The sequence below is a fragment of the Heterocephalus glaber genome, unplaced genomic scaffold (assembly GCF_053883595.1).
Source record: "Heterocephalus glaber isolate CG9 unplaced genomic scaffold, H.glaber_assembly_v1.0 deba00001795, whole genome shotgun sequence".
NCBI classification, from domain to species: Eukaryota; Metazoa; Chordata; class Mammalia; order Rodentia; family Bathyergidae; genus Heterocephalus; species Heterocephalus glaber.
In genome coordinates this window covers 1,148,816-1,163,139 of record NW_028258476.1, presented here as the reverse complement: position 1 = coordinate 1,163,139, position 14,324 = coordinate 1,148,816, and the positions used below count along the sequence as shown (strand labels likewise).

Sequence of the window (14,324 nt, the reverse complement as noted above, 5' to 3'; positions counted from 1 at the left end):
AAGGCAGCCCTTGGGATGAAGACCTGCGAGCTCTTGGCAGGATGCAGGGGAGCCCTGGGCATTTCAGGAGCGCCCAGCACAGTGCCTGGGCATCCCAGTGCCCAGTAAGCACAGGTGGAGTGAGTGGATGAGCGAAAGAGCTGCAGAGTGCCCGAGATGCATGGGGACAGCTTTGTAAACCGCAGCGGTTGTAAAATGCTGATATTGGAAGTGCAGTCAACAGCCCAGGACTGAGGTCGCCTGAGTTTCCCTGCTGTCTCATCTGTGTGTTGAGAGAATGGGTATTTGGCTACAATTTGAACATTTCTTTGTGTGGAAAAGGATGAGTTTTTGCGTTATGCGTTATCTCATCTCATTCCCCAGCACTGTGGCTGGAGTTCTGTCCAGAGAGAACAGGGTGAGAGGGTCTGAGTCCAGAGAGAAGCCCGTGGCAGGAGCCAGGCGGGGAAGTCGCTGGAAGGACGGAGGCAGCTTGGCCAGGGAGGAGGCCAAGGGGGAGAGGTCAGAAGCCGCGCTCACAGGAAGCAGGCAGGGTCAGGGCGGACGCAGGCCCTAGGCCTGGGTGCTGGCGTGGAAGCCCCGGAAGAGAGGGAAGCTCGGGTTCCCTGGAGAACGCACCAGAGCTGCTGTGAGGAGGGGCTGACCTAATCTGCATAGCGCTAATTAGCAAGAGTGCCTAATTAGGACAGCCCTTCCGCAGTGCAGCGCTACGCTGCTGCTGAATGCCAACCAGCTCTGGACCCCTCCATGAAATGGAAGGAAAAGTTGACCTTATTAAACAGAAAAGATTTCTAAATCATTCATTTCACAAATCGAATGTACAAAACGTAGGGATGCCGGCAAGGCACACCAGTCAATCCTGCACAGACTGGATGCTGTCCCGCTTTCCCTTTGGGGGCTCCAGCAGTGATGGAAATCATGAACAGGCCGCGCATGTGTGTGGATGAGCACACGCACACACACCCGGGGTCAGCTTGGTTAGGAAGAGGCTGCACACCCCTTTCTCAAGCTCGTACTTCACTTCGGTTCAGTGCCCTGCCACAACTCTGCCTGGCAGCATAGTTTTCTGTTTTTTCCAGTGTGCTAAACAGTAGGACAGACTCGGAGCTCCCAGGCCTCTGGAAGACCTACCGTGACCTCTGCAGTCCTGGTCATCTTGGGAAGCTACGGCAGCCAGGACAGCAATTCGGACGGCTGGCTCAGGCCTGGAGCACACTGCAGCCCGCACGGCCTGGGGTGGAGGGCTGGTGGAGCAGCAGCCCGTCTGCTGAGGGGACAGCTCCGCTCTGCCCGGGAGCCCAGGCCGCACCGCGGCGTCTGGGCCATCGTGGGCCCTCAGAGCCACTCCGGCTCTCCAGTGCTTGGGTTGCCGTGGGGGTCGAGGCTTCTGACCTCAGGTGTGAGGTGAGCCTTGAGGTGAAGTGCGTGGACCAGCTGTTCTGGGGCAGGTACACGCTCGGGGCTTGAGAAGCGCTAGGGCATCGGGCAGGCTACGAGGTCGCAGTCCAAGTGTTCTTATTCTGAGTTCTGTAACTGGGAGCTGAATGGAGCAAAAGGTCAGCAGGTCTGGGTGAGCCCCTTGCCTGGGTCCAGGCTCACAGGAGGCCCCTCCTCTCTCGGTGCAGCGCGGCATCTCCTGCTGCGAGTAGAGCAGTGACTTTTGTAGCGTGAGAGTAGGCTGGGCATCAAGTCATGAAACAGTATTTATTTATTTATTTTGGTTTTTGTTTTTCTGAGATGGTCCCGCTGTGTAGCCCAGGCTGCCTCGAACTCATGGTGATCCTCCTGCCTCAGCCTCCTGAGTGCTGGGGTTACACGTGTGCGCCACTAGGCCTGGCTCTGAAATGGTGTTGAAAAGCCTGGTGCCTCCAGTCCTTTGTCTCACCTGAGACAGGGCACGCGCTGTGCTGTGAATAGAGCCAGTCACCCATCTGCAGGGATCTCTTCCTAGGGTCTGGGGCTCAGATTTTGAGAGACAAGTTTCTTTTATTATAAAAGTAGTATACCCTCATTGTTGGAAATTCGAGAAAAGAAGACAATAATAAGAAAAATATCTCCTATAATGTGGATATTTGATGCATTTTCTGTCTTTGGGCATTACGAAAGTTTTTAAAAATGTGAGTTGAGACCTCTGGGAGGCTGAGGCAGGAGAGTGACAAGTTAAAGCCAAGTTTGGGCGACTTAGGAAGACCCTGTCCCCAAATAAACCCTAAAAAAGACTGGGGCTGCAGCTCAGTCTAAATGTGCTGGTTCAATCCCCAGCACCACGCCTCCCCCCGCCAAAATGGAAACTATAGCACAAATACAGTTTGGGGCCAGAGCCTTTCACTTAGCACTCCATCAACAACCTTTCTTCATCCTTCACATGTTCCCTACAGCAGTGTCTTTTGGGGGGCTGCACAGTGTTCCATCACGGAATGGTTTCAAACTGAATGAATCGCTTGAATATTCTTGGGCCTTTAGGAATGGATACCTTTGCAAACATGACTGTCTGCCGTCGGATGTAGTTCCTGTGCACCCTTGGGTGTTAGGGGTTATTGCATTGTTGTTGAGAAGCTCAGAGTCATAGAGGAGATAAGACTCGCTCCTAGCTCCCAAGGCCTCTTTCTGACCCTCGGCTGGCGGGGTGCTGGGCGCAGGGGAGTGGCAGCCCATTAGCAGCACCGTGTCCTGCGGGAGCCACATCACTTTCCAGCTTCACCTGAGTCGGGCAGCAGAGGAAAGAGGCAAGTTCAGCATTTTGACCTTAGGAAGCATTCCTGCTCCGGCCCAACTTCTTTGACATGTTTTCTAGCTACGCGGAGATGCATGGTGGTTTGTTTTTTATCAACATGATGGAGAATGCAGGAAGTCTGAGGCTTCCACAGTCCCTTGATCCAGCGCACCAAGGCGTGGTCTACCCAGGACCAGATGGCCAGGCAGTGCCCTGGCCAAAACCAAGAAGCCTTTTAGTGGAAAGGCTTTGAGTCTTAGGACAAATGGAAGAGGCTTAAAGGAGAAAAGAGCATCTGGCCTCTTTCCCTTTACCTCTTCCTCTTAAAATGATGAGAATTAATAGATTCTGATTTCTGCCAAAAGAAATAAATTAGAGGTTGCAATGTGCAGCTGATCCCAGAGCGTCCTGGGGGGGGGGGGCGTGACGCTCCCCAACCGCCTTCAGAGCCTTTGAGGAGAACGCCATGGTCCTCTCTGGCTGGGAAGTGCTGTGAGCTGTCCCCAGGGAGGGTCATCTCAGCCCGGAGCAGCTGTGTCCCGGACTCCAGCCCAGCCCCGTCTGGGGGAGGCGGCGTGCAGGCAGCAGGCGAGCTTCTCCCCGGAGCCCCCTTGAGGCTGGGCCTGAGCCCCATGTCCGAGCGCACTCAGTGAAGGAGCGCAGGCCTCCCTGCCCTGGACCGCCAAGGGGGGAAGAGGCCAAAGGAAACCTGGGCGTGGGCCCCAGGCTCTCCAGCCCGCTGGGTGGGTGCTGCAGCACGGAGCCACACAGCCCCAGCCCTGTGCCGAGTGCCCCATGCTGGGTAGAAAGTTGGAGTTGGTGTATAATCTAGACTAGAAGCCTCCAGCAAAAGGAGCCCTGTGCAGCGCCCTGTTGGCTGTCTCACAGGTGCTCAGGAAATGAGAAGCGGTTGAAATTATTGTGCAAGCGTGAGTGAACGAACAAGTTACTCCATTAGTTTTTCCTTGTGTCCCCAGGGCTAGCCTTGTGCCTGGCACAAAGTGGTCTTCAATAACTGTATCAAGGAAACAAATGGTGAGATTGATAGAAACCAGGGAGAGCTGCTTTCATTCTGCCTCAGCCCACAGCGGGTGGAGGAGCTTATGGACCTGGTCATTGGAGGTCCTGGGTTCAAGTCCCAGCCCCACCTCTTACTCTGGCAATGCCCTGTTGGACACCATCCCTCAGCTGCAGGTCTCAGCCACCTTTCAGCCTGCCTCTGAGCCCTTCTCGGACCCATCCCTGGGGCTGTTTCCCTCGGGGCTGTCCCAGCCCCACGATAGGTCTCATTTGGTGATTGACCATACCTTACCTTTGAAACACTTTGTATGGATACACGGTACCCGTACATCTTTACAGGGTGTGGCCTGATAATTCCGTGTGCATGGCAATAAACATTTCCGTCTCCTCAAACGTTATGCATTTCTATGTGTTGGGAACTTTTTTATTCTCCTCGATTATTTAAAAATATATCACATATTATTCTAGACTAAGTTACCCCACTGTGCCATAGAAAACTAGAACTGCCTCTTGCTCTGGACGGAACCTAACCGTGCTTTGGTCCCTTGTCTGAGCAGCCAGGTCTGTCTGAGAACATTTCACGTGTTTCTCACGTTTCTCTTAGAGTAGCCCAGGGCTGTGGGCAGTGCTCTGGGCGGGGGCCAAGCCCCGAGCCCCTCTGGGCCTCCACCATGGTGTCTATGGCGCTGGCATGGAGGCAAGGGCTGTGTGCAGATGTTCGAGAACAAACATATGAAACCACCATGCAAACTGCTCGTTGCAGCAGTCACACAGGTCTGAGCAGCAGCTCCTTGAGGACAGGGCTGTTTCTGAGGTGATGACAGGTCTAAAACCTCAGGACCATGCACAGTACCGCACAGTGTGGGCTTGGAGATGCTGCCCGGGTCTCGCTGCCACCTCTGCTCAGGCTGGTGTCCTGGGCTCCCTTTGGGACAGGACCCAGCTGTCTCCAAGTGCCATGCCCCAGGCCCAACCAGACGCTGTGAAGTGAGCAGTGTGAGGCTACGAGGCGCTGTCCCAGGCGCTGTCCATGACACTGATATTTTCCCACCCAACAGCGGGCCCACCAGGCATGCAGAGGCCCGAGCGATGGCCTGAGGTCACAGCTCCCAGTGGGTGTGTGAGGGTTTAGACCCTGCATGCTGGCGAGAGCTCAGCTCCTGGGGAGCACAGGGCAACAGGCTCTCCAGGCCCTGGGGGAAGCTGTGGGGAAGGTCATGCAGCTGCCCCTCTTCCCTGTCACGAGGGACCCCCAGGCCTGTGCCTGCCCGGGACCCACTCTGCTCCTGCCCTGGGCCCTCGTCTTCCCCCAGTTGCTCCTCAACTGCCCTTGGCCTATGCCAGGAGATGTCAGCAGCTGCCAGGACATTCTAATTCATTCCTAAAAGAACTTTGCATTGTCAGAGATGGAAGGGACTTGGAAACCCTCTGCTTCCGGTTTGTTAAGAGAAAACAGAGACCCGAGCTAGCATAATATGGATGCTTAAACCAAATAATGGTGGCACAAAAAAGAATTATGTTCTCATGACTTATGAGCATGGAGGCAAAAATTCTAAATAACACATCAGCAAATGGAGTCGAGCTGAGTATACCAAACATAATAGATCACACCCAGGCAGAGTTCACACAATGCAGCAGCCATCTAACCCTCGAAAACAGATTCTGAGGGCCAGCTCTGGAGTCTGGTGGCCCAGGCACAGGCCAGGGCTCTCTGGCTGAGCCTGTGGCCCGTCCTGCTCCCAGGAGGGCTGGGCTGGCCCCACCTCTGTCCCCACTGAGATGGAACCGAGATGCGCCTTTGCTGGCCTTCCCTAATCCCCTGTCTGTCTCCTGCAGGACTCCATGTTTTCGCTGGCCCTGAAATGCCTCATCAGCCTCTCCACCATCATCCTGCTGGGACTGATCATCGCCTATCACACGCGGGAGGTCCAGGTAGGTGCCGCCCTCCCCAGGCAGTGGCCCTTCCGGCCTTGCTCTGGGTTGAGTGTCCCCGCCCCACCCCAGCAGCAACTTGGGGGATTTTTGCAAGATGCTGCCCGAGATCTTAGCTCTGCTGCCAAGGGAGGGCACTGCGAGGCCTTGTCTTCATCTGAGGTTTCGGGGCTCTGCATGGGCTGCCCTGCTCCGCACCCTCACTTAGCACCATGGCTATGGGAGCCCGGGCAACTTTGCCCTTCAATCCCGCTGGACCTTCCTGACCTTTAGGCACTGAGCCAGTCCCCGAGGTGAGGTGGACCTGCCTGTGCTTCCCCTGCACACGCGCGCACGCAGACCGCTTCCCCAACCCTGGCGGAGCCACATGGGCTCCATCCCCGTGGACACCAGGCTGGGAGGTGGCGGCTTCTGGGGGAGTGGAAGTCGGAGGTGGTGAGAGGCTCTGTTCTCACTGCAAGGGGACTCGGCACCCAGAGAGCCGCTGGCTGGGCCTCCACGTGCAGGACAGGGTGGGTGGTTTGGCCTGGGCTGGGAGGGTAAGCCAGGAGCGGGCAGCGTCCTCTCCCCCCAGTGCGCCCGGCCCAGCCCGGCCTCCTGCAGTCTTCGTGGCCGTGGACTGGGTGGCCTAAGTATCCAGATGTTTTTCCTCTTGTGCTGTTGACTCTGGGGCTACCCCAGGCCTCTGGCTGGAGGAGCACAGATAGACTCACACCTGGGCAGTAGGCAAGAGGTCGGCGAAGACCAGAATTCAGATGCAGCAAAGCTGGGTTGACCTTGGCCATGACCTCTTCTCTCTGCCTGTGTTTGGCTGGGTCTTGGTCTCCTCATGCGGAGCAGGGGAGCTTTATTCCATCTTTGCTAGGCTGCAGTGAGGATGGATGAGGAGTGCACAGGATGATACTCTGTGCCATTGTTCAGTAGCACTGTGCAAATCCAGAACCTTTAACTTGCTACATAGCCAGAGCTGGGCCGGAGCTCACTGCCCTCCTGCCTTAGCCTCCCGAGTGGCTCCACCACACCCAGCCAAATGCAGGCCTTTTAGGCCCTCAGTGTCTTGGGGGTGCAGCAGAGGCACAGATACTGTGTGGATGCCTTCTGGCCCCGCAGGGGCTCCGCTTCCCTGCCGAGTGTCAGGCTGTGGTGGCTGGACAGGATGCAGAGGCCTTGACGCGAGTCACTGTGGCAGGCTCCAGTGGTGACCACAGGACACTAGTCCAGATGTCCAGCTCTCCAGGCTCCGCAGCCTCAGATGCTTGGACCAAGGCTGTGCTCAGGGGGCTGAGTGCAGAGGCTGCCGGGCAGCATCCACCCTGGAGCCCACACTGGACAGAGCTGGTGGGCTTTACCCCAGACCTGTCCAGGGCCCCAGCCAGGCCAAGGACTTGGACAGGACCGGCGTTGCCACTCTAGGCGCCAGGCCAGGCCCCCCACCCCCCGAACAGCTGGGGGACCCAGGCAGTCCTCCAACCGCACGTGTAGGGTGTCTGTTACTGAGTCTCCCCGAGCTGTGCAGGAAGGAGTCGCAGAGGCCAGAGAGAAGGCAGAGGACGACAGAACTCAGCCCATCCAGGCTGAGGGAGCCCTTGAGGGCTCATGACTTCCTCTTTCTCCTCCCGGGGTCCTGGTTTTGCAGCAGGGCCTGCAGCCCTCAGACCTGACCGGGCCAGGCTGCTGTGTGGCCCTGTGCTGGCCGTGGCTGGCGCTTTTGTTCCACCGTCCGCTCAGGGCCACCCCCATTTCAGGCCTCCCTGCCGGGGCCTCTAGGTCACGTGTCTCAGCCCAGCACTCACAATTTGAATGGTGACTCAAGACACCTCATCCTAGGGCCGGGGATTTAGCTCAGTGGTTCTGTCATCTGCCTCGAAAGCCCAAGTTCCCAAGTTCAATCCCCAGTACCAAAAAAAAGACTCCTCATCCTACATGACCCCGGGCCCATGACAACTTCTCTGGGCCTCAGTTTGCCCACTTGCAGTGCGGGAGGCTCATCAGCTACTTTGCTGGAACTCTTGAGGGAGCTGGGAACAGTGTGGAGTTCGGTGGGATTTCACAAATTGAAAATTTTGGTCCCTTTCCAGTCACCTCCTCTTCTAGCCTGGCCTCGCCCTGTGCCACTTGAGCCAGTCAAACGGTCACTGTCACAACTGCCCGGTCCTGACAAGTGGTTGGTTGGTTTCCTCCTGCCCTGGCAGCTGCATCCTCTCTCAGCCCCCGTGACCCAGTCCCCGGCCTTCCTGCAGCCGCCACTGCTGAGAGAAGTCATCGGCCCGGGGCCTCCACCTTCCTGTCTCGTCCTCTTTGCAGCTGTGGCTTCTCCTGCGGGGCCAGATGGCAGCGGGAGGAGGCGGGCTCTGGTGTGCACCACCAGCCAGATTGTAGTTTTCAGTGTCCCTCTCCCGCCTCGGGACAGTACTGTCATTAATCTTGCACTTCCAGGCACCCACAGTCTGACAAGGAGCAGATGTCGGCAGCACATTTTTGAATGAAAGGGTGTTGGATTCAAGACATCTGGTTGGGGCTGGGGTGTGGCTTGGTGCTGGAGCGCTTGCCTAGCGTGTGGGAGAGACAGACAGGCAGGCAGGCAGACATCTGGTCTCTGAAGCTGGTTATCAGTGTGCTTGTGGCCTGGGGCCTCTGTTTCCTTATCTGTTAGTCAGGATCCCAGGCCCCCAGCTCAGGTGTGGTGGCTCAGCATCTGGAGGCCACCTCGGGAGGGTGCAGGGAGCAGCTATCCTGCTGCGTGCCAGTGCTCAGAAACAGCTCCCTCCCGGGAGGCCAGCCACCACCAGCCACCACTGGAATGTGGCTGTCCCCTCTCCGGGGCAAGGTTGGGTGCTTTGCTGAGGATGTGCTCACTTCTTCCCCCACCCACAACACTTGTCAAGGGAGAGCGGGAGCCAGGGCGCATGCTCGTCCTCTGCCCTCCTCAGGGCAGTCGCCAGGAGGGAGAGTGGAGGGGAGACAGTGGGGGTCAGGAACTGGGGCGCCTCCTGTGCCTAGGGAGGCTGGCCGAGCTGTCTCTGGAGGCGGAGAGACTGCACGAGTCTGGCAGTGATGGCGAACCTTTCAGACGAGCGTCCAAACTGCACCCAAGCCCACTTATTTATCACAAAGCTCGAAGACTGCGATTAAACCTGAGTACTGAGGTTTTAGTTTGGACAAAACAACGTATACATTAATATCCTTTGTCTTAAAAGAAAAAGAACACGTGTGCCGTAGGTTCCCCACTGCTGTCTACAGGTGGTTATGGAGGAGCCAGTTGAGAGGAAGAGGAAACAGGCAGGGGGCCAGTTCCTGGAGGGGAGAAACCGCTCGGCTTGCAGGCCGGGAGGGCCAGTGCCCAGGGAGGGTCCCGCTCAAGCCCCGGGGCGTAGGCAGGGGTGGAGTTCACACCCTCTAGTGCTTGGATGGAGATTTTAGAGATCATCAATTCCCGTCTCTGAATATTGGCCTTGTATAGGAGGTAAAACGCATCAATCAGATCGAAGGGTGGGGTGTGTCCCCTCCTGTTTGGGAGTGTTGATCCCTCAAGGCCTAACATAAGCCTTTGGAGGCTTCTTCAGTCTTCTTGAAACTTGGCCAGACCATGACAGTGACAAGACATGAGCCTTCAACTCCTGAGCTCAAAACACAAGGGACTGAAAAGAGGAGACTTTTCATTTGTTAGGTATATACAAGTGGATATTTTTTATTAAATAGCAATAGCGTTCTCAGCGGACGGGGAAGTTACTTCATATCGTAGGACATAAATGATATTTAAGAGACAGCTCAGCGGAAGAAGCCTCACCTGCGGTGGTGTCACAGGCCCAGGGGCTGGCATCCTCCGGGGTGTGCATAGCTTTCGGTCACTAGGCCCCAGGTGCTTCCATGCAGGAGGCCACGTGCTTTGGGTCAGTGCAGCCAGGGTGGCTCCGGCTGAGGCTCACTCTCTGCCTCCTCTTCCCTGACCCTGTAAACAGCGGGGCTCAAGTTGCATCCTGGGAGTGACCTGCTGCGAGTGACGTGTGGAACAGCAGAGCTCTCTCCTGGCCTCTCTGGATTAGCAAGTCTATCCCAACATGTTCTATAAAAACAGTGAGCCATGCGTTCACCTGTGTACTCATAGTCATCGATGGCACTGAGAATCCAGAAATGATTCAGACCCGCGCCTGTCCTAGACCTTGGTCCCCTCTCGTCCAGGGTCAGAGTGTGAGCAACAGTGTGGCCCTGAGGAGGGGTGGTGGTTTCCCCGGAAACCTGTGTGTACAGGAACAGAGATACTGTGTTTTGGGGACAGAGCGGCCTGGAGCACTCAGCAGAGTGAGGGAAGAGGAGGAAGTTGTGTTTGTCCTCCAAAGGCTGCTGGAGGCGCTGGGTCTCCATCCTCCCTGCAGATACCTGAGGGACATTTCCTGAGGGTGGGTCTGGCCAATTGGGTGACCGATCCACTTTGCCTTCACTGAGCTCCTGCGAGTGGAAGCCGCAGGCCTTGCCCAGTCTGTCTGTCAGCTCCGTAAGCCAGGCTTGATCGGCACAGAGGAGGGTGCTGGGGTGGCCCAGTGCTGAGGGGTTTGACTGCACAAGGAAATTCAGGATGGCAACCTCTGCCCAGCCGACACTGGTCCCCAGCTCCCCTGCCTCGGATCCCTCGCGCAATGGTGACCACAGCATACACAGGAAATTGCAAGCGGGGAGGGTGGCCCAGGGGCTGCGCTGCTGGACTGCCCTGTGCTGCCTGTGCCTGTGAGGGCCGGAGAGAAGGAAGGAGACGCAGGGAGGAGTAGAGGCTGCAGCCGGAGTTGGCCCAGCGTTCGGAACCCACGGGACACCGTCAGACTGCTCCCTAAGTGGGTTGGGCCGGCCCCCGGGGCCTGGTCGCTGCGTTCTGTGTACACTTGGTGATTTGGGGACCGTGTTCGCAGATTCTCAGGGCCCCGGCCTGCTGAGTTCATCTTTCTGACTTGCGGATCTCTGCACAGTTGCCCCTCGGGAACCTTTTCTGGCACCCCTTGCCGAACAAGGTGTGCAGCCCGCAGGTGAGTGGGCTCTGGCCTGCCCCTGTGTCCCGAGTGCACTGTCCACGCTGCCTCCTGGGCCCTGGAGCCGGCAGGCTCCTTGGCTGAGGGGACTGTGCTGGGCTCACTGTGTGTCCCAAAGCTGAGGCAGCCTGGCACGTAACAGTGCAGGTAGAGCGAATCATGGCCCAAGCATCGACCCAGGCAGGGATGGTGGAGCAGTCTGTGGTCTCCAGAAGGCTGAAAAGGACCTGAGGCCTGCTGCACTGCCTCAGGCTCGGTGGCCTCCCTGCCACCCTGTGTCAGCTGCCCAGGTCCCAGGCTCTGCTCCTCAGGTCTGCCGCTGGCCATGGATTGCCATGGTTAACCACACTGGCCCGGGAAGTCTATGTGGCCTCGTGGTTTTATTCGGTAAATATTTAAACCCTTGGGTTTAACCCTGTCTGCCTCACACAGGCTTGCTGTCCAGCTGCCCCTCGCCGGCTGTGAAGCCACCGCCACTCTGCCCAGCCCTGCTTGGTGCTCTGGGGGCGTCAGGCTTGGTTCTCGGCTGCCGTGTGCACCTCTGTTTTGTCACCAGAAATGTCACCCATGTCCCAGTGCCTCCTGGCAGGGTGTGTGCAGTGCGTGCCAAGGGGGGTGAGGGCCTCTGCCCTAGGCGTGTGGAGCTGTGCCCCAGCCAGGAGGCTCAGCCCACCCCAAGTCACCAGCTGGGCTCCACTCACTTCCAGGCAGACCCTGCAGCCCAGGCCTCGGGGGCTCCCTCAGCTCCGGGTCCTGGAGGAAGGGTGTTGAGGCCAGGCATTTGGGAGGAGGCACTCGGTGAATGGGAAGATGTCTGCTCCTCTCCCACTGTTCCTCTGCCAGCTCAAGACAGGCCCTGGGAGCTGAATCCATCCACCTGGCTCCATGTTGCCATGGAAACCACGCCCTGGGCCTCACCCGGCTGTGCGAAGTGGGGAGCTCATGTCCTTCAGTGGTGGAGGCTGCGCTGTCCCCACTTCGGCCGCCGCCTGCTCAGGGGCCTGTACCTGGCCACCCTCCGACACTCTGCCCAGGACGCTGGTCACATGTGGCTGGGACGGGCTGTCGCCTCCGCCCCAGGGTCGCTTTGCAGAGCAGGGCTTCTGACTGAGCCGAGGATTCTGCATCTGAGGGCTGCCTGCTGACAAGGAGGGGAGGTGGTAGGGAATCGCGGAGCAGGAGATGGCCCAGTGCGCGTCAGGAGGCAGAGCGACTCGGCTCCCTTCCCGACAGCCCGGAAACAGAGCTGGCTCCCACACCAGCCCACCAAGCCTCAGATCTGAAAGAGCAAACCGCTGGAGAGACTGTTCCTTAGCTCCAGCATCCTCAGGATTAAAGGTGACCCTCTCAAGCCGCACAAACATAAACTGGTCAGCCGGCATCAGCTTTAGGGCAATCAAGGCCAGATCAGACTTCCCTCCGCGGCTCTCAGTTCCAGCCTCCTTCCTAGTGGCCACACTCTGCCTTCTCCACGTCATGTGACGGAACATTCAGGAGCAGCTCCCCTAAGGAGTATACCGTTCCTGTGACTTACTCCATCCTATTTTGTCTCATTGCTCATATTTTTTACTGAGGGGCATTTTCTCCGTGCTGGCAGTTCTCAGTTGGGGGTGCAGATATGCACCCCCCTCTGCATCTGGCCCCTCACAGCCTACTGAGCCCCACTGCCTGGAGACTGATTTGAAGCACCGCTGTTCCATGCACACTTCAGACTGAGAAATGCTAGCAATGGACTCTGTCCTCTCTGCTGCCCTCCCTGGAGTGCCCAACAAAGGTTGTTGAATATGGCAGAGATCAGTGATTCTAAAACAAGGCTTTGACTCTCCCAAGGTTTGGAGAATTGGAAAGCACTGTAGAATTTTCAGTGTTTAGAGACTTCTGTACAGTTGCCATTGTATTGTACCACTGTGCCAGCTTTGCATTGCTGTGATGGAACACCTGACATGAACCATCCAGAGGAGGAAGGTTTGTTCTGGCTCCTGTTTTCCGAGGTCCCATCCTGCAGTCAGCGGGCTCCATCACCTCTAGGCCCATGGTGACAGAGACCTCATGGGGCCGGGTGCAGCAGAGGAAAGCTGCTCCACACAGGCAGCTGGAAGCAGAAAGGGAAAGAGCCGAGAAGATGGCCAGGACCCAGGCAAGTCCCCAGGACACGATGACCTCAGCAGCGGGTTGATGGGCTAATTAGCTGAGAGCCCACGGGATCCAACCACCCACCCAGGGCCCCCTCTGGACGCATGAGCACTGGGGGGAACATTTTAGACCTAAACCACTACAGCTACCACGGAAATTCTGGTAATTCTAGATTGCTATGGGCAGGACTCTAGTACAGAGACATTTTCTTGTTTTTAAGAGTAAAGGTAGTAAAATCACGATTGCTCAAATTTTCTGAAATCCAGTGATTGGATCAGGGAAAGATCTGAACTGTCCCTGGTTTGTTTTTGGTCAAAGAGTTCAATCTATTCAGTGGCCGGCATATAAACCTGTTGGGCAGGATGAGGCACTGGGCTGATGGGCAGTAACCCTGGGACCAAGTTGTTACTCTGTCATTTGAACTTTTCTTAAAAATCTTTGATAACATATATATGACGTAAGCATTGCCAGTTGAAGTGTACAGTTCAGCAGCGTTAAATACAACCATGGTGTCATACAAGTGCTACCCCCAGCCACCTTCGAGCTGCCGTGTTGTCTCCTGGGAGTGATGGGGCTGCTCGGTCCCACACCTAATGCCTCAGGCAGTGCTGTGATCCCAGGGCCTGGAGCAGTTTCCAACCCTGGGTGGTGACAGCGCAGCTGCCCCGTTACCTTCTGGTGTGCTGGGAGGGCCCCTCTGCTCTAGTACCTTCCTCCCGAGGAGTCTGGTGGGTGGATTCAGTTGTGGTCCCCATCTTGTAGCTAAGGCAGCCAAGGCTGAGGGAAGGTGAACCATGTGCCCAGAGTCCCCTGGCTGGTGAGGGCGGGGAGGAACTCAGACCGGGCTGCTGTCTCAAAGCCTGCTGGCGTTCCACTTCCGGGCGAGACCTCCGGCCTCCGGCTCTCCTCCCTGATTCCAGCTGCGCCTGGAAGCATCCTTGGTGGGACGCGTCATGGGAATCCCCTCTGGACCGGCAGCACGAGTGGACAGGACAGCGTCCAGGTGGAACAGCCCCTCAGACTGCTGCTCCTGAGGCCTTGTCCCAGCTGCACCCGGAAGGGACCCCAGCTGCCACCGCGCCCTGCGGTGGCCCCACTGCCTGTTGGAGCCCCTCGTCACCGATGTCTTCCCTTTGGGTCCCAGGCTTGCTCCAAGGATGAGCGCGGTGCCCTCCGAGAGGCCTCAGGCGTGATGACGGTTTCCTGCCTTCTCTCCCGGCCCCTTCAGGTGCATCGCCTGGGGCCTGGCTGCAGCGGAGCTGGAGCCAGAGCCCGCACCAGTCTTTGGCTTTCTCCTGCCCGCCCTCCCAGAGGTGCCTCCTCCTTCCCGAGCCTAGTCTCTGCTTGCCTGGAGCCACCGTGCCCCTGCTGGTCCTGGCCTCTGCCCCAAGCTGTCCTCGGCTGGGCTGCAGCTGGCCGTGCAGGTCGGGGCTCATGGCGTCCTCAGTTTCCCTCCCGTACCCTCTCCTCCCGATTGACCGTCTCGGCAGCCTCACCCCAGGGCTCCC

General features: G+C 57.5%; 1 protein-coding gene across 6 annotated transcripts in view; it reads left to right on the top strand.

Moving 5' to 3' along the window:
- Kcnn3 (potassium calcium-activated channel subfamily N member 3) overlaps nucleotides 1-14,324 on the top strand; it is a 133,942-nt gene that overhangs the window by 33,689 nt on the left and 85,929 nt on the right. For all 6 annotated transcript variants that reach the window (XM_004871336.3, XM_087203508.1, XM_021249353.2 and 3 more), the window contains exon 2: nucleotides 5,570-5,665. In XM_004871336.3, coding sequence (XP_004871393.2) covers nucleotides 5,570-5,665 — 96 coding nt within the window. The remainder of the gene's footprint in view (nucleotides 1-5,569; nucleotides 5,666-14,324) is intronic.